The 22,660-nt window shown below is 46.4% G+C and overlaps 1 protein-coding gene across 1 annotated transcript in view; it reads left to right on the top strand.

Annotated features, from left to right (window-relative positions):
- Positions 1–610: 610 nt before the first annotated feature.
- The window catches only part of OLFM3 (olfactomedin 3), a 323,003-nt gene continuing 300,953 nt past the window's right edge, over positions 611–22,660 (top strand). Inside the window, exon 1 of the mRNA XM_075322197.1 lies at positions 611–1,115. Within this exon, the coding sequence (XP_075178312.1) occupies positions 1,029–1,115 (87 nt within the window). The 5' untranslated portion in view covers positions 611–1,028. The remainder of the gene's footprint in view (positions 1,116–22,660) is intronic.

The raw sequence follows: 22,660 nt of genomic DNA, 5'->3' as shown, positions 1-22,660 counted from the left end.
ATGGATGGATGGATAGATGGAGATAGATAGATAGATAGATAGATAGCTACATAGATAGGTAGATGAATAGATAGATACATCAATAGAAGGATAGATGGATGATTTATAGATATATAATGGATTGATAAATAGATAGATAGATGGATGGATTTATGGATAGATGGATGGATGGATGGATGGATGGATGGATGGATGGGCAGATGTATACCATGCATGTTATCTCTCTCTTGGTGCCTTGGTATTTCAGGTCTTGTGGACAGTGTCAGAGCCTCTGTACAGCATCAGGACATAAGGTAACAGGTTGCAGGCTCCTGAGCTTGTTGTCTCTCCTCAGGGTGTCTTCTCTGCCAGCTCCCATTGTGTTCAGCCTGTCTGTCCCTTTGACAGCATAAGCACCAAAAGAAACTAAGCAATCGCCCACCCAGCACATCTAAATGGTGACTGCTTTTTCCATTAACCCCTCTCTGGCCATCTTATAAATCCATGTTAACTCTCTCACTGCTGAGATGACCAGGCACTGCTGTGCAGCAGGTTATGAGACACCCTAGACTCATCCTCCTCCCCTAAGTGAGCTCAGTTAAGTATCTTAGTGTAATATAGTGTCTGAGACAATCCCCAGCACCGGGCACACAGCCAAGGGGAGCAGCTCGTCTCTGCAGATTGCCAGTGCTCTGGATCCAGGGACGAGGTGGGCATCGGACTGTGGAGTTGTGCTCGGGGCGGGACACAAGGACAGGCAGTCACAGGGCATAACACGGCTCCTGTGTGCTGAGGAGGACATGAGCCTTGTACTCTAATTCTGGGGCACCCACTTGAAGAAACCCCCCAAAAATGAATGCGGGCAGGACCCCCCAGAGCCTGCGTGATGTCACATCCGTTGGCCAGGTCTGAGCACCTCTTGTAGAAGCTCTCCTCCTCCTCCTCCTTCTTCATCCTCTCTCCGCTCCTCGCCTTCTGCTGGGCTCCAAACTTTGGCTGCTGGATCAGCACCAGGGAGAGCGCAGGATGTGCAGCAGCGAGCAGTGCTGATGTGCTGGGCAGACTGGAGCAGCACCATGCAGGCTCCTCCGAGCCTCCTCATCGTCACCCTCCTGGCTGTGCTGGAGCCCTCTCAGGTACAGTAAGTGGCCGGGGTCCTGCTGCCAGGTCCAGCAGATTGTGCATGCTATGTGAGTGATGGTCCCTCCAGCTCTGCTGCTGCTGGGAAGATGTCCATGTTCTGGAGTGACAGGCAGCAGGCACACACTGGCATCAGTTTGGGGCAGAGGTGCGATCAGGAGAAGGCTCTGTGATCCATTTGGCCAGCACACACTGCAGAGAAAGCCAGGGAGGGAGTCAATGGAGGAGGCTAGAAGAACTTTATTTATGAGGGTTTGCATTGTAGACTGCACAACTTCCCATAGATAGCTGAAGAAAACTGCTCCTGACAGCAGCATTACCATGCTCTAATCTGTTTACTGCTCCAGGCTGGAGGCTGGCCAGACCTTGCTGAATTTCACACTAAAGCAGAATGCCAACTAATCCTTGCCCTCCTTCTCCAGAACCCCAGATATTGGTGTGTTGGTGGCTTTAGCTGGTCCATGGAGACAGGAGGGGATGCTGAAGGATGTGCGCATTGCTTTCTTGTGATGTGCAAGTCTAATTACATCTTAATGAAGTGTAATGTGCTTGGCATTTAAAGTCAAGGATTCTCTCCTTAATGTCTAAGTAACTGCATAGTGGTCATGGGGATGTAATCAGCAATGTGCTAGTTTATGTGACTGAAATGAGTTGGTCACCAAAGTGATGCAGCATTTGGGTAAACAGCTAATTCCAGCCCCTGGTGCATGTGAAATCCAATTAGACTCCAGCACCATTTTTTTAGATAAATACATGAATATCCCATCCTAGCACACATAGTCCCTGGTGTATTGTCTCACAGACACAGTGATCTATGGATATGGTGGTTTAATGTGGCTGTGCGTCTAAATTTTCATGATGACTTGTCTGTGTGCATCCAGATGACCATATTCATAGTACATACATATTTATATCTCACTCATAAGACTAAGAAATAAGGAAATCCCATATCTGAATGTTAAATATAACAATTTTGGGCCAAAAATAAGATTCATGGATGATTTTTTTTCAATCTTTTCTGCATTTCTGGTATTGCTGTTGGTTTTGGGTATGGATAATGTAATCTTTGGTCAGGGGTTGGGTAGAGAATCCTTCGGGGGCGATTGGTGGTATAGTAATCCTGTTTGTGGAAAATCGACACTGCCAGCAGAGTCATGACCAGTGTAGTTTGGAGCGCTGCTGCTGCCATTCTCTCTTTTTTTTTTAGTATTTTGACAGGTAGAGGAATCGGAGTTAAAGAGCCTACCGGCAAAAGGATCCAGTTTGACAGACAATTTATGTATTTGATGAACAATTAAGAAGACAGCGCTCTGTTATTCCATTTTTCTAGTTTACAGGATTATATTCAACACTTATAAAGTGTGACATTTATCATCTATAATGCATTCAACAATACTATTACATAGTAGAAGGATTGGTTTTGTCATATCGCAGGACTGGAATCAAGATATAGATTTTTTTACATAGGACTGCTTACTGATATAGTGTACTGTATAGCCAAAGGGGTAATTGACAATCATATCACATGCATTATTTCTCCATTTTTGTGACATTTGGACACCTGTGAAAACTTGAGTCTTATTACATTGGACTAATAGTTTGTATAGTGCATCAATAGGAGGAACAGTTATTTGTAAATATGATTTAACATGATGAATGTCACATGGTTACTTAGGTTGAAAAAAGACCTAGGTCCATCTAGTTCAACTGCCACAAAGTAATTAAAACCAAGCTTATTCTAGAAGTGATGGTGGAAATTCTTTCTATCACGTTCTCTGAGACTTTAGGAGGATCATGTTCTGCCATTTTTTAACCTTTACATATATGACCTAGTGATCCGTGAAACATATTCCCAACGTTAACCTTCAGATCACCTTGAACTTTAATATTGAAAGCCTGTACATATAGGAATGTTTGATTGATGCTCTCCGTGAACTCCATGTAACATTTTACAGTTGATTTTGCCGAGCTCTGTTTATTCTTGATGTACTTAAGGCACGCCTAAGGTGGAAGGATAGAAAACTGGGACTCTTCGGTAATTTATAGTGATTGCTAATCTCTATATCCTGATCTGTAATATGTTATTTCACAGTTTCGAGACATTGACAGCTGTAACTGGAGAATTACTACAATTTCTAAAGTGAATTATTATGCCCCCAATTTGTCTTTAGACCCAAGCCATCTGTTTGTTAAACATAGTTTTACTTTCATGGGTTAATAGTACCATGCATGGTTATTTTAGTTGAGCAAGCCATCAATCCAAATTGAGTGGACCATGCACTATATTGTCTACATTGTTTAGCAACAAAGTATCTTCAGTTCCAGCTGCATAAAAAAACTTGTATATTGTTCAACCGGAATTAAATGTTTCCACATCTAGTGGTGACTATGTATAATAACAAGAAAACTGTGTCAATAGGTGCTTTATCTACTACAGTTGCCCCCAAACTCCCCATATCTAGGGTCAAAGGCCCCTTTAGAAATTCTCTCCTAAATTGGGACCACGGGGGAAGACTATTCTCCTTATGGAGACCTGACAAACCAGTCTGGCTGTCAGTGGTAAGGGGACTTATAGCTGCAATGCCCCTCTGGGAATTATTCAAATTGTCTCTCCAGGAAAGGAGACAAACTCTAGCGCCACCTATTGGAAGTAGCAATCCTAAAAGTCAAAAGTGGCCTTATGACAAGCCTTTTCATATGACTTAGGATATATGCCAGATCAGAATCCCAATTTGAAGACATGGTGTTTCAGGGTGATTGCCCCTCATCAGTGCTAAATATGGGTAACTGATATGGCTTATGAGAAGCTAATGGGGGACCACGGGGGAAGACTATTGTCCTTATGGAGACTTGACAAACCAGTCTGGCCGTCAGTGGTAAGGGGACTTATAGGTTCAATGCCCCTCTGGGAATTATTCAAATTGTCTCTCCAGGAAAGGAGACAAATTCTAAAACTTCTCCTAAATTAGAAATTTGGAAATTCTGACCATGATGATTTGAGAAACCAGTTTTGATGTCTTCGTGACCTGTAGGGAATGGTGAGTCTAGATGATGAAGTTATTATTTCCCAGCTGTGTTAGAGAAATGTTCTCACTAAGCCTGAAAAGAGAACTACTACAGGGAAAATAGGTCACTCAATTGTCTTGATACCAACCGACTACAATCTTGTGCCATCCAGTAAAAAAAAAATATATACGTTAATTGTATACAGTATGTTTTAACCAAGGGTGACTAATATGTTTGATGGATGGCGTTTGTCACAACAGTCCAGTGGAAAGATGTTTACATTAAAAAGTGGGACTCTATGGAACACAGGTGGGCAATAATAATACTCTTTGTTTTTATAGCGCCAACATATTCCGCAGCGCTTTACAATTCAGAGATGAATGGCAATGGATGGCATTCAGCAAGGCATCTATCAGATGTGTGCGTTTTGTCATTCTTGCCACAATATCAGGCTCAGAAACAAGTTAAAAGTAATCAGTCGACAGGATATCACCCTCCAACTATGGGGTGGTTTAATTTGCTATTCTAATGAGGCTCAAGAGCTATTTGTAGATCTGAAGCCTCTGTCACTCCAGCTCTATTCCCCTCCCAGTGATGCCTCTTCCTGCTTGACTGACAGCCTCTATACTTTGGAACTAAAAGCAACGGAGCCGTTAGTGACACAGGAGGAGGCGGCGCTCGGTGGGGATAGAGCTGGAGTGACGCAGGCTTCAGATCTACAAGTAATTCTTCAGCCTCATTTGCATATGAATTAAAACGCTGACTGATCAGTTACGGTGGAACGGACTGGCCATGTAAAGGTGTTACTAGACTTGTCTTTGAAAGAGGTGTGTGCACATATAATTAGTTTTGGGGGTAAAATACTGCTGACGGAATCCTATTAAGGAAGTAAATGCCTGTATTCACTCATTACTTGTATCTATTTCATGGACATCTGGGTGAAAATGAATGAATTGCAAGTCACCATTCCCAATTTTCTCAAATCTATGGAAGAATGGATCTCTTACTATAAATTCCGACAAATATACCATTCAGGAGTCTGGGATAGATAGGTGACAATGAGCTTGATAGCCATATTGCTTCTCCGGATTGGTTTTTGGGGGCAACATTCTTCTAAAAACTTGGTTTTATTATCATGCCAAGTATTTTACTGTTTCCATACAATGAATATATTTGATCTGAGTGAGGTTGGGGTTATTCATGCGCGTTTGGCATGGATTCTTAGACAAGGCATGGCACCCCCTGTGGCACAGGAATGTGCAGAAGTCATTTATAATAGTTGTCAGTGCTATACCAGGTATGGAGAATTTGCTGTTATCTGTGTATTCAGTGAGATGTGCGCAGGAATCAGCCGGCTGCTCTCCCTCGGTGCAGGCCATTATACCTACCATCTCAATTATTATAAATTGTATTTCTTTTTGCAGTCGTACCACACCCCCTGCAGCATGATACGCTACTAATTAGGCCTAATGAAGATTTAACGCAAGATATATGTGATTTTGAAGCAACGACATGGGGGAATTATGCATATGGGGTAGCCAAGTATGATGAATGATGTATGATGTGTAATGAATCTGTATAGAGGTTGTAACTGATGGAAAAATGTATTAGTCTAATGATAGAGAATGCTAAATACTGTGCTGAAAACATGCTTGTGGGGTAAATCCTTCTGGATTAGCGGTGCAGGGAGCCATTAGAGCTTGGAGTTTCCTGCACGGCTCTGCCTTGTCGGAGCAAGTCCGGGCTCTCCTCGCCTGCACACTCTATTTCATCTACTTATTTTCATCACAGGGCAAAGCATTTTAATCCACTTATTCCATTATCTTGTATTATGTCTGCTGTGAATTTACAGCACTTTCTGTAAATAAGGTCTAATGTGACATTTTACCACGTACCCTTCAACATTTACTAGCAACTCCCTTATATTACAAGCAAGTGCTTGTTTTGGCTGTGGGAATGCAACCTTGCATCAAGCCTGGCAAATCATACAGCAGAATCCCAGTTGTGCCGGAGCAGAAATGTAAATGAATAGGTAAGAGACACGATTACATTGATTCAGTCCTGAATGGTGGACAGCGGGTCAGGTCACCTGCTGAGACAAATGACATACTCCATTCCAATGGCCGGCTGACAAGTTGGAAATCGTGCATGGCTGAACAGTACACTGTGATGGGAATCTTGGTTGTTGTTTTTCTATTTTATTTCTACATTTGCAAAAAAACTGGATCATTGGGAGAGAAGGAAAAAAAATCCTGAATTGTACATATAGTGCAGGTGCCATCAATTGGATTATAGTTTTCATTTCTTCAGTAGTATTTTCATATATAAAGAAACACAGTGCTATACTGGCACTAAGATGCTGAATGTAATCACACCTAGTGTTCAGAAATTGGATGTTTTATTTCAGAGATATGTGCAAGTAAAGTTCCAGCAATGCATTGTTATTTGATTGACAGGTGCAAGAAGAAGGGAATATGTGAGTCAGGTCTTGCTATCTATTCCCGCCCCTGTCTGCTGCCTGCGCCGGAATTAACATCAATGATGGTGACAGGGGAAGGAAAGCCAGGCAGGCAGATGAGGGCGGGAATAGATAGGGAGACCCGACAACACATATTGCCTCCTCTGTTGCACCTGTCAATCAAATAGCAGTGCATTTGTGTCGCCCCAGGGACATCGATGCAGCTTCAGGGACACCACTGGGTCTTCTTTTAATATGGTAAACAGGTATGTCAGATTTTTTTTATGTGTCGTGACGCCACTCACGGCTTGCGGTCAGAGATATGGATGACCGCCACTGCAGATTTTATGAGCGTCGGGGGCTGATGGGGTTTGCAGTCAGATGCTGTGGCCTCCCGTGAGTGAGGCTGGCCCCAGGGGCTCAGGTGTGTAAAATAACGGGTCCCAGAATAACTCAGGCTCAGTCCAAAAGTCTTTCAACTGCTTTTTACTCACTTTAGTTGTTATTGTGAGGTAACCCGGGTGATGCTGTGATAAACCAGGTAAGAACCAGGGCTCCTTCAGGCCAGTCTGAGGGTAACAGGTTAGCTCGCCTTCCTAGCACTTCTGTGTTCGAATAACCCCCTGACCTGAAGTACCGTGGGGGTCTGTCCAGGGAGTCGCTACTGCCTTTTCTCTCTTTTTAGACCATTTGCCGGCAGCGTGGACCAGGTGAGATGGCTTCTGGCTCTGTCTCCTTATGGGTCCCTGCGTTGCTACTGAGGCTCGGACTTTGTGTGGTTGGTGAGGTACTTGTAGTTCTCCTCATCGGCAGGTTTAGCAGATAATTAAACTTGAGTCTACACTAGGGACCTGTTCCTCGTATGTGCCTAATCATCAGAGCACCTTTTCAGCGTCCTTACTCGATGACCGTTCTCCCCCACTAACTGTCACTACACCGCGCAGGGTCTGACTATTGTGAGCGCGCGTCTGCATCTCCTAGCAACCGCCGCTCACCACTACCAGACTGGCTCACTACACTCCTTTCCTGACAGCCTCTGCACTTTAACTCCCAGCCCCTCCGCTCCACCTCCTGAAAAGAATTGAAGGCTAGCCCCCTCTGGAGGCTACCCAAGGGTCCCGTCTAAAGGTGTGGGAGACCTGGTTGCCATGTGTCTGTGCGTACACACCTCATTCTGGCCTTTAGGATTACCTTTAAGTACTGTCCCAGCTTGGGTGCTAATACTCAGTGGTGCCTAACCGGGTCAGAGATGCCACACATTGCTGGAACTTTACTTGCACACATTTCTGAAATGAAACATCCAATCTCTAAACAAAAGGTCTGTGTCATGTCTGATAATCAGGGCTCTACTCTCCTGCAGAGGCTATACTGTGTCACATATTTTCCTCTGGTGAACTCGTTGTTCCGAATCTAGTCCTGTGTGGTGTGAGAGGGGTCTATTTTTGGAACTTTGTTCTGGGTGATTGCTTTGCTTTATCTAGGACCTATTTCACCTGGAATGCCACCAGTGATAGTTCCTTTTTAGTGTTCGTCTCTGGTTCCCATAAGTCAAACAAAGCTGTGGAAAAAAGAAGCGCAAATAGGGTCTTATCTGATATACAGATGGGTGTAAGAGGTAACAACGCATTTCAAAGGCATCTCTGCCTTCTTCATCAGGACAAAGAAAGAACAGAATAACATATGCTGCTGCCATGCAATACATATATAACAGTGGAAGGAGTAACCACGTTTCAAAAAATGACGTCAGCAATCCAGTGACTAATCGCCACGTGGAACAGACAGAAAAAAAGGGGGAGAGAGAAATAAAAGAAAAAAATGTGGGGTGTAACCGGTTAAAGATTACTGAAATCCCTAAGGCACACAAAAAGGGTATAAAATCATAGTGTTATTATGAAAATGTGATAGAGATGTGCACAAAAATGTTTTTTTGTGTGGACCTAGAGAGCAAAAAGGAATATATTAGATAATTTTTAATATTAATAAAATCTTATGAAACAATAAAATGTGTCCTACAAAGTGTTTAATTATTTAAGGAATAGGTGCCAAATGAAAAACCCTTGCACATTAGGAGCAACAAAGGCCGTATTTAACTCTGTCAAACACATTGCTGTGTTAGTGAAAGTGAGTCAAAAGTATAAAACTGTGAGAAAATATACACTGCGCAAGCGCAAGCAATCTCCACTGTACAGAGAACCCGCTGACAGGGGTTGAATGGGTTCAGAGCGTGGGAAAAAAGATCATAGCGCATGCGCGTGAAGAGTAACAAGGAACAAGATAGGAGACAATTGAACAGTGTCAGAAAGGATAGACAAAAGAAGTTAGAAGAGGGGGAGATCTATGGATGGGAATGTAAAAAGGGTATTTAGGAGCAGATATGCAGAAAACTAATTCAAGTTGTAATAGTAAGGGGAAAAAAATATATATAGGGGAAAAAAATATATATATATATTTTCTTCAGCGCTCTATTGGGAGACCCAGACGATTGGGGTATAGCTACTGCCCTCCGGAGGCCACACAAAGCACTACACTAAAAAGTGCAAGGCCCCTCCCCTTCTGGCTATACCCCCCCGTGGTATCACGGGTTCTCCAGTTTTCAAGCTTTGTGCGAAGGAGGTCAGACATCCACGCATGGCTCCACAGATTTTAGTCAGCAGTAGCTGCTGACTATTTCGGATGGAAGAAAAGAGGGCCCATATAGGGCCCCCAGCATGCTCCCTTCTCACCCGTGGATGGTGTTGTAAGGTTGAGGTACCTATTGCTGGTACAGGGGCTGGAGCCCCACATGCTGTTTTCCTTCCACATCCCCTTGTAGGGCTCTGTGGAAGTGGGATCCTGCCGGCCTCTAAGCTCTGACGCCGGGCTCCATCCACAGACCCATAGCACCTGATGGATATGGAGCAGGAGTACAATCAGGGACAAGGCCCTGCATCATACAGGTACTCTGTGTCCCCGGCAGGCACAGACACACTCCGGGCTGGCTGGGTGTTGTAGTGCGCCGGGGACCGTAACGATTGAGTTGGTGTTCCTGCAGTTTACTGGGGGACTTTTGTGTTGTGGGAACGCAGCGCCGACCCCCACTGGACCGGCGGCGCTGCTGTGACTTGTAGTGCGCCGGGGACACGCCGACCGCGCTTTTACGGCGGCGGCGTTTATAAATCCAGTCCCCGGCTTTTGCGGCCTAGCTCCGCTTCGTTCCCGCCCCCACCCTGTCAATCAGGGTAGGGGAGAGACGCTGTTTCGCAGCAGCGACGAGGGCTGGAGCCTGATTTACATGCTCCAGCCCTCTCACTAGGCACAGAGGGAAGCAGGCTTCCCGCTCTTAGTCAGGAACGCCCAGGGCCCGCCCCCCCTCCTCTCCCAGGACGCCGGCAGCCATTACATGCAGTCTGGCTAGAGGAAGGACGCAAGGCTCTGGGAGACCTGGACTAGGGGGCTTTTGGAGACCACACACCCGCTCTTAAGCGGGCGGTAAGCGGCATTTCAGCTGGCCCCTCTAGTGCCTCAGTGTGCATTGGTGTACTGTGTCACCAGATATATATATTTATTTATTTCTTGCACTGTGAGGTCGCTTCCTGGCTGGATACCCCAGATCGCTCTGAGGAGGCAGCAACATGTCATCCACAAAACGCAAGGCTGCCAAGGCTAGGGCTGTGTACACTGCGTGTGCTGCATGTGGGGCTGCTCTACCAGCAGGTTCCAAAGACCCCCATTGTGTGCAATGCTCAGATCCGGTGCTGCTTCGCCAGCCGGAGTCCGGAGGGGTAGTGACCCAGGCTGAGACGCTTGTAAGTCCTGCCCCGGTGTCAGGGACAGACTTTGCAGTTTTTGCTGATGGAATGTCTGTGACTATGGCAAAAATCCTTGAAACTTTGCAATCCATGACTGGGGCTCAGTCTATGGACACGGCGAGGTCTCTGTCCTCTAATCCCCCTCAGTTGGAATTAATCCAGACTGCAAGGGGGTCCCCGGCTTCCCAGGCTGAGTATTATGACTCAGATGATAGCCCCAGCCACCCTAAGCGAGCTCGCTGGGAAAGACCCTCAACGTCATCACACTGCTCAGGGTCTCAGCGCAATCAGTCGCCCTGTGATGCGTCTGAAGAGAGTGATCAGGAGTCTTATCCTGGAACCCCTCTCAATCTGGATACCCCGGATGGGGACGCCATGGTAAACGAGCTTATCTCAGCCATCAATAGACTGTTGGATATTTCTCCCCCAGCTCCTTCTGCAGAGGAGGCAGCTGCAGAGCAGGAGAAGTTTCGTTTCCTCTATCCCAAGCGTAAATTGAGTGCTTTCTTGGATCACTCTGACTTCAGAGAGTCAATCCAGAAACACGATGCTCATCCAGAAAGGCGTTTCTCTAAACGTTCTAAGGATACACGTTTTCCTTTCCCCCCTGATGTGGTCAAGCGCTGGACCCAGTGTCCAAAAGTAGACCCCCCGATTTCCAAACTTGCAGCTAGATCCATAGTTGCAGTGGAGGATGGCGCTTCACTTAAGGATGCCAATGACAGACAGATGGACCTTTGGTTAAAATCTGTCTATGAAGCTATCGGCGCGTCGTTTGCTCCAGCATTCGCAGCCGTATGGGCACTCCAAGCTATTTCAGCTGGTTTAGCAAAAGTGGATGCTATCATACATCCAGCGGTGCCGCAAGTGGCGTCCCTTACCTCGCAGATGTCTGCGTTTGCGTCTTACGCTATCAATGCGGTCCTAGAATCTACCAGCCGCACCTCTATGGCGTCCGCCAATTCGGTAGTTTTGCGCAGAGCCTTGTGGTTAAAGGACTGGAAAGCAGATGCTGGTTCCAAAAAAAAAAATGTTTAACCAGCTTGCCTTTATCTAGAGATAGACTGTTTGGCGAGCCATTGGCTGACATCATTAAACAGTCCAAGGGTAAAGACTCTTCCTTACCCCAGCCCAGATCAAGCAAACCTCAGCAGAAAAAATGGCAGCAGAGGTTTCAGTCCTTTCGAGGTTCGGGCAAGACACAATTCTCCTCGTCCAAAGGGACTCAGAGGACGCAAAGAGTCTCAGATTCCTGGCGGGCTCACGCACGCCCCAAGAAAGCAAATGGAGGAACCGCTTCCAAAGCGGCTACCTCATGACTTCCAGCCCCCCCCCTCCGCATCTCCGGTCGGGGGCAGGCTCTCCCGCTTTTCCGACATTTGGATGTCACAGGTCAAAGACCGGTGGGTGACAAACATTTTGTCTCGCGGGTACAGAATCGAGTTCAGTTCTCGTCCTCCAGCTCGGTTCTTCAGAACCTCCCCACATCCAGACCGAGCAGATGCCCTGCTGCAGGCGGTGGACTCCCTAAGAGCGGAAGGAGTAGTGGTTCCTGTACCGCCTCAGGAACAAGGGCGAGGGTTTTTACTCCAATCTCTTTGTGGTTCCAAAAAAGGACGGCTCGTTCCGTCCTGTTCTGGATCTAAAGCTGCTCAACAAACATGTGCACGCCAGACGGTTCCGGATGGAAACCCTCCGCTCTGTCGTTGCCTCAATGTCTCAAGGAGACTTCCTTGCCTCAATAGACATCAAAGATGCTTATCTCCACGTGCCAATTGCTACAGAACATCAACGTTTTCTACGTTTTGTGATAGGAAACGACCATCTTCAGTTCGTAGCTCTGCCATTCGGTCTGGCGACAGCCCCCCGGGTCTTCACCAAGGTCATGGCGGCGGTGGTAGCAGTCTTGCACTCTCAGGGACACTCGGTGATCCCTTACCTAGACGATCTACTTGTCAAGGCACCCTCTCAAGAGGCATGCCAACTCAGTCTACATGCTACGCTGGAGACTCTACAGACGTTCGGATGGATCATCAACTTTCCAAAGTCGAATCTGTCACCGTCACAGTCGCTAACGTATCTTGGCATGGAGTTTCATACTCGAGCAGCGAGAGTGAAGCTTCCGCTGAACAAGCAGCGGTCCCTACAGACAGGGGTGCAATCCCTCCTTCAAGGCCAGTCGCACCCCTTACGGCGCCTCATGCACTTCCTCGGGAAGATGGTGGCAGCCATGGAAGCAGTTCCCTTTGCGCAGTTTCATCTGCGCCCACTTCAATGGGACATTCTCCGCCAATGGGACGGGAAGTCAACGTCCCTGGACAGGAAAGTCTCTCTTTCCCAGACGGCCAAGGACTCTCTACAATGGTGGCTCCTTCCCACCTCATTGTCTCAGGGAAGATCCTTCCTGCCTCCATCCTGGGCAGTGGTCACGACAGATGCGAGTCTGTCAGGGTGGGGAGCAGTGTTTCTCCACCACATGGCCCAGGGGACGTGGACTCCGCAGGAGTCCACCCTTCAGATCAATGTTCTGGAAATCAGGGCAGTGTATCTTGCCCTACTGGCCTTCCAACAGTGGCTGGAAGGAAAGCAGATCCGAATCCAGTCGGACAACTCCACAGCGGTGGCATACATCAACCACCAAGGAGGGACGCGCAGTCGGCAAGCCTTCCAGGAAGTCCGGCGCATTCTAATGTGGGTGGAGGACACAGCATCCACCATATCCGCGGTTCACATCCCAGGCGTAGAAAATTGGGAAGCAGACTTCTTCAGTCGCCAGGGCATGGACGTAGGGGAGTGGTCCCTTCACCCGGACGTGTTTCAGGAAATCTGTCGCCGATGGGGAGTGCCGGACGTCGACCTAATGGCGTCCCGGCACAACAACAAGGTCCCGGCATTCATGGCGAGGTCGCGCGATCAAAGAGCTCTGGCGGCAGACGCATTAGTTCAAGATTGGTCGCAGTTCCGGCTCCCATACGTCTTCCCACCTCTGGCACTCTTGCCCAGAGTGTTACGCAAGATCAGATCCGATTGCAGCCGCGTCATACTCGTCGCCCCAGACTGGCCGAGGAGATCGTGGTATCCGGATCTGTGGCATCTCACGGTCGGTCGACCGTGGTCACTGCCAGACCGACCAGACTTACTGTCCCAAGGGCCGTTTTTCCATCAGAATTCTGCGGCCCTGAACCTGACTGTGTGGCCATTGAGTCCTGGATCCTAGCGTCCGCAGGATTATCTCAAGGAGTCGTAGCCACAATGAGACAAGCTAGGAAGTCAACGTCTGCTAAGATCTACCACAGAACGTGGAAGATTTTCTTATCCTGGTGCTCTGCACAGAGAGTATCCCCTTGGCCATTTGCATTGCCCACCTTTCTTTCCTTCCTGCAATCGGGGTTGGAAAAGGGCTTGTCGCTCAGCTCCCTTAAAGGGCAAGTCTCGGCACTATCTGTGTTTTTTCAGAAGCGTCTAGCACGTCTTCCTAAGGTGCGCACGTTCCTACAGGGGGTCTGTCATATTGTGCCCCCGTACAAGCGGCCGTTAGATCCATGGGATCTGAACAGAGTACTAGTTGCTCTGCAAAAGCCGCCCTTCGAGCCTCTAAAGGACGTTTCCTTTTCTCGCCTGTCACAGAAAGTGGCGTTTCTTGTTGCGATCACATCGCTTCGGCGAGTGTCTGAGCTGGCAGCTCTGTCATCCAAGGCTCCCTTCCTGGTGTTCCACCAGGACAAGGTAGTGCTGCGCCCCATTCCGGAGTTTCTCCCTAAGGTCGTATCCTCGTTTCATCTTAATCAGGATATATCCTTGCCTTCCTTTTGTCCTCAGCCGGTTCACCGGTATGAGAAAGACTTACGTTTGCTAGATCTGGTGAGAGCACTCAGAATCTATATTTCTCGCACGGCGCCTATCCGCCGTTCAGATGCACTTTTTGTCCTTGTCGCTGGCCAGCGCAAGGGGTCGCAGGCTTCTAAAGCCACCCTGGCTCGATGGATCAAAGAACCAATTCTGGAAGCCTACCGTTCTGCTGGGCTTCCGGTTCCTTCAGGGCTGAAAGCCCACTCAACCAGAGCTGTGGGTGCGTCCTGGGCTTTGCGACACCAGGCTTCGGCTCAACAGGTGTGCCAGGCAGCTACCTGGTCGAGTCTGCACACTTTCACCAAACATTATCAGGTGCATACCTATGCTTCGGCGGACGCCAGCCTAGGTAGAAGAGTCCTGCAGGCGGCAGTGACATCCCCGTAGGGGAGGGCTGTTTTGCAGCTCTAACATGAGGTATCTCTTTACCCACCCAGGGACAGCTTTTGGACGTCCCAATCGTCTGGGTCTCCCAATAGAGCGCTGAAGAAGAAGGGAATTTTGTTACTTACCGTAAATTCCTTTTCTTCTAGCTCTTATTGGGAGACCCAGCACCCGCCCTGTTGTCCTTCGGGATTTTTTTGTTGTTTGCGGGTACACATGTTGTTCATGTTGAACGGTTTTTCAGTTCTCCGACGTTATTCGGAGTTAATTTGTTTAAACCAGTTATTGGCTTCCTCCTTCTTGCTTTGGCACTAAAACTGGAGAACCCGTGATACCACGGGGGGGTATAGCCAGAAGGGGAGGGGCCTTGCACTTTTTCGTGTAGTGCTTTGTGTGGCCTCCGGAGGGCAGTAGCTATACCCCAATCGTCTGGGTCTCCCAATAAGAGCTAGAAGAAAAGGAATTTACGGTAAGTAACAAAATTCCCTTCGTCTCGTATGCCCATATCCTAATGGAAAAAAAAGAGGGGGGGAGAAGGGGGAGGGAAACTAAGTAAATGTCTACAAGTTTGTAGATAAAAACTGTTGTGTTATAGATAGTCCTAACAAAACGTGACAAGATCAATTACATGAGACGCGTTGTAGAAAGCCGTGGAAACTTCATACATATTAAAAGCTCTATGGGGACAACCACATAGTAGCTCATATCATATTGAATGAAAAATAAAAAATGTGTATAAGGCTATAAAAAATCCCTATATATATGCATGTATATACATATATATAAAAATACAAAAAAGGATAAAAATATATCACCGGAAAAATGGAAATGTATTATAAAAAAGGTAAAGACTATTCCCTTTTTTATAATACATTTCCATTTTGCCGGTGATATATTTTTATCCTTTTTTGTATTTTTATATATATGTATATACATGCATATATATAGGGATTTTTTATAGCCTTATACACATTTTTTATTTTTTATTTTTCATTCAATATGATATGAGCTACTATGTGGTTGTCCCCATAGAGCTTTTAATATGTATGAAGTTTCCACGGCTTTCTACAACGCGTCTCATGTAATTGATCTTGTCACGTTTTGTTAGGACTATCTATAACACAACAGTTTTTATCTACAAACTTGTAGACATTTACTTCCCTTCCCTCCCCCCCCTTTTTTTTCCATTAGGATATGGGCATACGAGACAATATATATATATATTTTTTTCCCCTATATATATTTTTTTCCCCTTACTATTACAACTTGAATTAGTTTTCTGCATATCTGCTCCTAAATACCCTTTTTACATTCCCATCCATAGATCTCCCCCTCTTCTAACTTCTTTTGTCTATCCTTTCTGACACTGTTCAATTGTCTCCTATCTTGTTCCTTGTTACTCTTCACGCGCATGCGCTATGATCTTTTTTCCCACGCTCTGAACCCGTTTCACCCCTGTCAGCGGGTTCTCTGTACAGCGGAGATTGCTCGCGCTTGCGCAGTGTATATTTTCTCACAGTTTTATACTTTTGACTCACTTTCACTAACACAGCAATGTGTTTGACAGAGTTAAATACGGCCTTTGTTGCTCCTAATGTGCAAGGGTCTTTCATTTGGCACCTCTTCCTTAAATAATTAAACACTTTGTAGGACACATTTTATTGTTTCATAAGATTTTATTAATATTAAAAATTATCTAATATATTCCTTTTTGCTCTCTAGGTCCACACAAAAAAACATTTTTGTGCACATCTCTATCACATTTTCATAATAACACTATGATTTTATACCCTTTTCGTGTGCCTTAGGGATTTTAGTAATCTTTAACCGGTTACACCCCACATTTTTTTCTTTTATTTCTCTCTCCCCCTTTTTTTCTGTCTGTTCCACGTGGCGATTAGTCACTGGATTGCTGACGTCATTTTTTGAAACGTGGTTACTCCTTCCACTGTTATATATGTATTGCATGGCAGCAGCATATGTTATTCTGTTCTTTCTTTGTCCTGATGAAGAAGGCGGAGATGCCTTTGAAACGCGTTGACCTGTGTTAATAAAGGAAATAATTCATTTTATCTCCTGGATTTGTGGTTTTTAGCGCAGCATTTAACCCGACTTCTCCACCTACTCTGTTCCCATAAGTGACTGATCTCATCTTGTCCCGCTACCTAGTTCCTTGCACCCCGTCCCATCTCCTTCTCTACTCTGACTTGTCTCCCTGCATCCCTGACCTTTGGCTTGTTTCCTGATCCCGGCTTAGCTCTCTCCTGTGTACCCAACATGTCCTCTTGGCTACCGGCCTCGGCTCGTACTCCGACCCCGGCTTTGCTTTCTTCCTGGTACTTGATGCAACTTCCTGGTTAACAGACCTTTGGCTCGCACTTTGACTTCGGCTTCTCTCTCTCCCTCTGTTACTGACGTGATCTCCCAGCTCCTGAGCCCTGGCTTGTTCGACTACCCTGCAGATGTCCTCCACTAGTGTATCTAGTGACTCTTAGTTGTTTAGAGTCTTATTACACCTCAGTGTTTAGCATCCAATATGCTTAAATTCAGCATTCTAGTACCAGAATAGTACTGGCTTTACTTTGTATATGAAAATCCTACTGGTTAGTTCCCTTTAAGGATGTCTTTGGACATTGAAATTTTCCATCTGTGCCCACATCTACACTGCTGAATTTTAGCAAAAAACTCACCCAACTTTTTCAGACTCTGTTTAGTATTGTTCATGATTCCTCAAAACGTGCTCTGCACATTCCACTGATGGGATCGGGCAGGTTTCTGTAAGACCATGTACACATGTTGAGTACGCATTTGGTGAGTTTTTACCTTAGTATTTGTAAGCCAAAACCAGGAGTGGGTGAATAATACAGAAGTGGTGCTCATGTTTCTATTATACTTTTCCTCTGATTGTTCCAATCCTGGTTTTGACTTACAAATACTGAGTTAAAAAACTCACCAAATACTCAACATGTGGCTTTAAAGGGGTTGTCTGGTCTAAAATGATAAATCTGCAATCACTATATGTGACTGCAAACTTTTGAATCCTCCCTGCACACACTGTGCGTTTTGAGGATTCAACAGTTTCTAAACCAGGAATGATGGTCGCATGACCACAATTGTGTGATATGCATGTTCCCGGCCAGAACCCAGCGAGTTGATGCAGTCTTACTCAATACAAGTAAGTTGGATGCACCCATTTCCATACTCTAGTATAGAGGAAAACTGCCCCCATTAGGCCAGAATCACACTTGCTAGTGCCTTGTGTGTAACTCGCGCGAGTCTCTCATGGTAGAACCCGGCCTGGCCGCACACTCCCCTGACAGGAGCGGGTCGGTTGCATGTATCTCTTTGCAGCTCAGACGCTCCTGTATGCATAGTGTGCTGCCATGCCGGGTTCTGCCATGAGAGACTCGCGCGAGTTACATGCGAGACACTAGCAAGTGTGATTCTGGCCTTAGACTGCTGCACCTACTAGTCGACACTCAAAACATTTGTATTGAATGAGGCCATGCCCACTAGTCAGGTTCTGGCCAACAACATGCATATCACACACTTGCAGTCACGTTGAGGCTTTGTTCGTACGTAACTGCTGAAATTTCTACAGCGATTTGACAGCACATGTGTGTGGCGCCCTGGACAAGCCAGGGGCCACAGGTAACAACACACAAACACCCCCATCCCCAGCAGTTTCACAGCAGACATCCCCAGTGAAACTTGATTCCTTTCCTCGGGCTCAGACAGACACACCAGGTGGGCGGAGTCAGGAGATGGAGACGCCCACCCAGGAGTTTAGCTGGCCTGAGGCAGGAAACAAGCCCAGAGAAGTCTAGGAGAGGAAGAGAGAGGAGGTCTGCAGAGAGGCAGACACAGACTGGGGCCTAGGTTGGAGCCTAGGGCCCTCGTGCAGAGAGTGAGGCAGACAGTAGTGGCCGTCTGCAGGGAGCCGGGCAGACAGTTGGTGGAACCGCAGGTAGCCGGGGCTGGGCGGTGGCCCACCGGTACTGAATCGGGGAGCCTGCTGGAAACCGGAGCGCAGGAGGAGCGTACGGAAGGTGCAGGAAAGGACTTACATTACCAACCTGGGGTCAGGGCAAAACACCGCAGCCGCCTGTGGGACCCGTCCATCCAGCCGTTTGTTTCAGCAGAGACTCTGTGTGCATCAGTGGGCTGAGTGAGTACCACCGTGCCGTGCGGCACAGCGCTGCCCCTGCGACCCTGCACCTCGCCAGGCCCTGTAGCCCGCCTGCCATCCATCCCTACCCCATCATCGGGCCCTGGGACAACCAACCCCCTACCCACGGAGGGGACATAACAACTACGCTGCTCCCTGTCATCGCTCCCAGGATCCCCGTCCAGAGCAGCGGTGGTGTCACAACCTCACCACAACCGTGGGTGGCGTCATGGACAATCTCCCTTACCTAACCCCCTTTTTACTGTGTAGCCTGGGATCACAGACCGGGTCACGCCACCGTTATACCCACAGAAGTGACCTCGTGGCCCGGATCTGAGTACCCCTTATCCACGGGCGACACATGTGCGCTTCAAATTGCTGCAGAAACACTGCATAATGGATGCAGTGTTTCAGCAGAGTAAATGTCGAATTCATGCGCTCGGGATGCTGCCCCCACCATAGACAGAGTGGAGCAGCATCCAAAGTGCATAAATTAATTGACATGCTGCTTTTTTGTACGCACAGATTTGGAACTAAATTTTTGCATCCAAATCGATGCGTTCGAAATAGCAACATGCAGATGGATTATGCACAATCTACATAGATTGTGCTGGGGAAGCAGGATGCATGCATTTATGCTGCAGTGCTAAACGCAGCTTAAATGCATGAATTTACGCAATGTGCGCACAAGCCCAAACACTGTTCCTGGCTCAGAAACTGGCGAATCCTCGCAACGCACAGTGTGTGCAGCACTGGGAGGATTCATAAGGCTGCAGTCACATAGAGTGACTGCAGACTTATTATTTTACACCAAACAATCCTTTAAAGTTTTCCAGTATTAGGCTGGACTCACACGAGTGTATGGCATCCGATGCGAGAGCATCGGATGCGATATGCTAATGTCCCCCGGCTCAGGCTCTGCTGCGAGCGTGAGCCGGATGTCATGCGACTGTAACCCGATCTTGCGATCGGGTCACAGCTGTGAAGCTGAGTGCAGGCGCTGCGGAGGAGAGGGAGGGGTTAATCCCCCATCTCCTCCATTGTCAGCCTGTGCGTATATCGCACTGCACTGGGATAACATCCGAGTGCAGTCCGATGTATCTCTCGCATCCATTCACTTGAATGGGTGCGAGAGATACGGCGGTAGCAGCAAAACGCAGCATGCTGCCGCTTTTCTCGCATCCAGAATCTGGATGCGAGAAAAGCTGACCAACAGCTCAACCTCATTGCCTAACATTGGTCAGAGTGCAATGCGAGAATTTCTCGCATTGCACTCGTCCGCTTTTCACGCTCGTGTGAGCGTACCCTAATGGTAAGAATAGTGCTGCAAATTTCACTATTCCATCCTTCCACCCCCCCCCAAAAAAAAAACAAAACTTGAAACTCTGACAGAAATAAAAAAAACAGTGTGTAAGGCCACGTGCACACATTGAGCATTTGGTGAGTTTTTTTACCTCAGTATCTGTAAGACCACGTGCACACATTGAGTATTTGATGAGTTTTTACCTTAGTATTTGTAAGGCCACGTGCCCACATTGACTATTTGGTGAGTTTTTTCCTCAGTATCTGTAAGACCACATGCACACAGTGAGTATTTGGTGAGATTTTACCTCAGTATCTGTAAGGCCATGTGCACACAGTGAGTATTTGGTGAGATTTTACCTCAGTATCTGTAAGGCCATGTGCACACAGTGAGTATTTGGTGAGATTTTACCTCAGTATCTGTAAGGCCATGTGCACACAGTGAGTATTTGGTGAGATTTTACCTCAGTGTCTGTAAGACCCCGTGCACACGGTATTCGGTGAGATTTTACCTCAATATTTGCATATTATTAAACCAGGCGTGGGTAAAGTATAATAGAAATATGGGCGCACCACTTTTGTATTTATCACCCTCTCCTGATTTTAGCTACAAATACTGAGGTAAAAACTCACCAAATACTCAATGTGTGAACGTGGCATAACAAAAGTATTACTCTGCAGATACAAAGGCAATTTTGATTCTTTAAATTATTTTGTAAGACAAGGAAATGAAATGATTTGTGACCATCTAGTTTTATAATAATATTATTACAGGAATTATTCAATCAGAAAAATACTTATTGTTTAAATCAAGATTTTACATATTTTACAAGAATTTTTGGGACTAATTAAAATACTTTCTATGTCACTAATTAGGGTATGTGCGCACGTTGCTTTTTACCTGCTTTTTACCTGCTTTTTTGCTGCTTTTTCTTCTGCGCTGTTTCATGCCAAAATGGATGTGTTCTTCTATTCAAGCAAAGTCTATGGGAATTTGGGTTTCTTGTTCACACTATGTTGTTCAAAATGCTGCCTTTTTGTGGCAGAACTTTGGTCAAAAACTCAGCTTTTCAAAGAAGCAACATGTCAATTGTTTTTGCCATTTGGGTTTTGCATTGCAAAGCTGAGTTTTTGACCAAAGTTTTGCCACAAAAAGGCAGCATTTTGAACAACATAGTGTGAACAAGAAACCCAAATTCCCATAGACTTTGCTTGAATAGAAGAACACATCCATTTTGGCATGAAACAGCGCAGAAGAAAAAGCAGCAAAAAAGCAGGTAAAAAGCAACGTGCGCACATACCCTTATAGTGAAACATCCTGAAATCTTGCAGCTTTCGTTCTGGTCAATAAGTCTAATATGGCTACTGTATTACTCCCTGTTCTGTGTTTTGTCAACTCATTTTCATCACATGCTGGATTGTAATAAAATCTATCAGCTATATATAGATCACACAGAGTCCACTAATCACATTGAAGATAATCTGTCACCAGGATTTTGCTTTCTGTGAGTGACATGATGAAAGCGCAGAGACCTTGATTTCAGCGATATATCCCTTACTGAGCTGCTTCTTCAAGTTTTGATGTAATCCCTATTCTCTCTGCTGCAGACCTAGCAGTACTCTGAATGCTTAGCTCGGTATAACCCCACCCACACCACTGTTTGGCAGCTTTTTGTTTACACTGTACATTGACAGAAAGCTGACAATCAATGGTGTGGGCAGAGCTACGTAGGACAATATGGCATGGGAACACTACTCCTCTACTGATAATCTCCTGATAACATAACCATGATTCTATTGAAATTACAGCAAGGAGACCACTAAATGATACATCACTAGAGTCAAGGTCTCAATGCTGCTCTCAAATTACAGAGTAAAAACCTACTGATAGATTCTCCTTAAGGCTATGTGCGCACTTACCGGATTTTGCCGCGGATTTTCCGCGGATTTGCTGCATGTTTCGCTGCAGAAAATGTTCATAACATCTCTGCAGTGAATCACCAGCAAATCCTATGGAGAAAAAAAATCCTGTGCGCACTGGGCGGAATTTGACAGCTGCATGTTTTGCTGCGGGAATCCCGCAGCAAAAACAAGTGCATGTCACTTCTTTTCCGCACATCGCTGCGGGATTTCACTCCATTGACTCCAATGTTAATCATGAAATCCCGCAGGGAATAACGCAGGCAGCAAATTCTGTGCGGTTCACTGCGTTTTCCTGCGTTATTCCCTGCGGTATTTCGCGGTTTACCTCCGGTAACGTGCATCGCCTGTCTGCGGTTTTGCAGGGAAGTGATGTCATTACAGGAAGAGGAAGCCGTGCAGAGTAAACACAAACACAGATCACAGACACAGACACATCACAGACATAGAACACATAGACACAGACACATAGAACACACATAGAAAGAAAACAGAAATATAGAAAAAAAAGAACGTGGGCTCCGCTGCATATTCACCGTCCAGCCAAGGTAAGCACACAGCGGCGGCCCGGTATTCTCAGGCTGGGGAGGGAGAGGGGCAGGGATAATGTCCCCCGCCTCACTCCCCCTCCGGCAGCCGAGAATATCAGCCGCAGCTGCCCCGGCA

This window comes from Anomaloglossus baeobatrachus, chromosome 8 (genome assembly GCF_048569485.1).
Source record: "Anomaloglossus baeobatrachus isolate aAnoBae1 chromosome 8, aAnoBae1.hap1, whole genome shotgun sequence".
Classification (NCBI taxonomy): Eukaryota; Metazoa; Chordata; class Amphibia; order Anura; family Aromobatidae; genus Anomaloglossus; species Anomaloglossus baeobatrachus.
The sequence above is the reverse complement of the archived record's forward strand: the minus strand, read 5'-3'. Positions and strand labels throughout refer to the sequence as shown.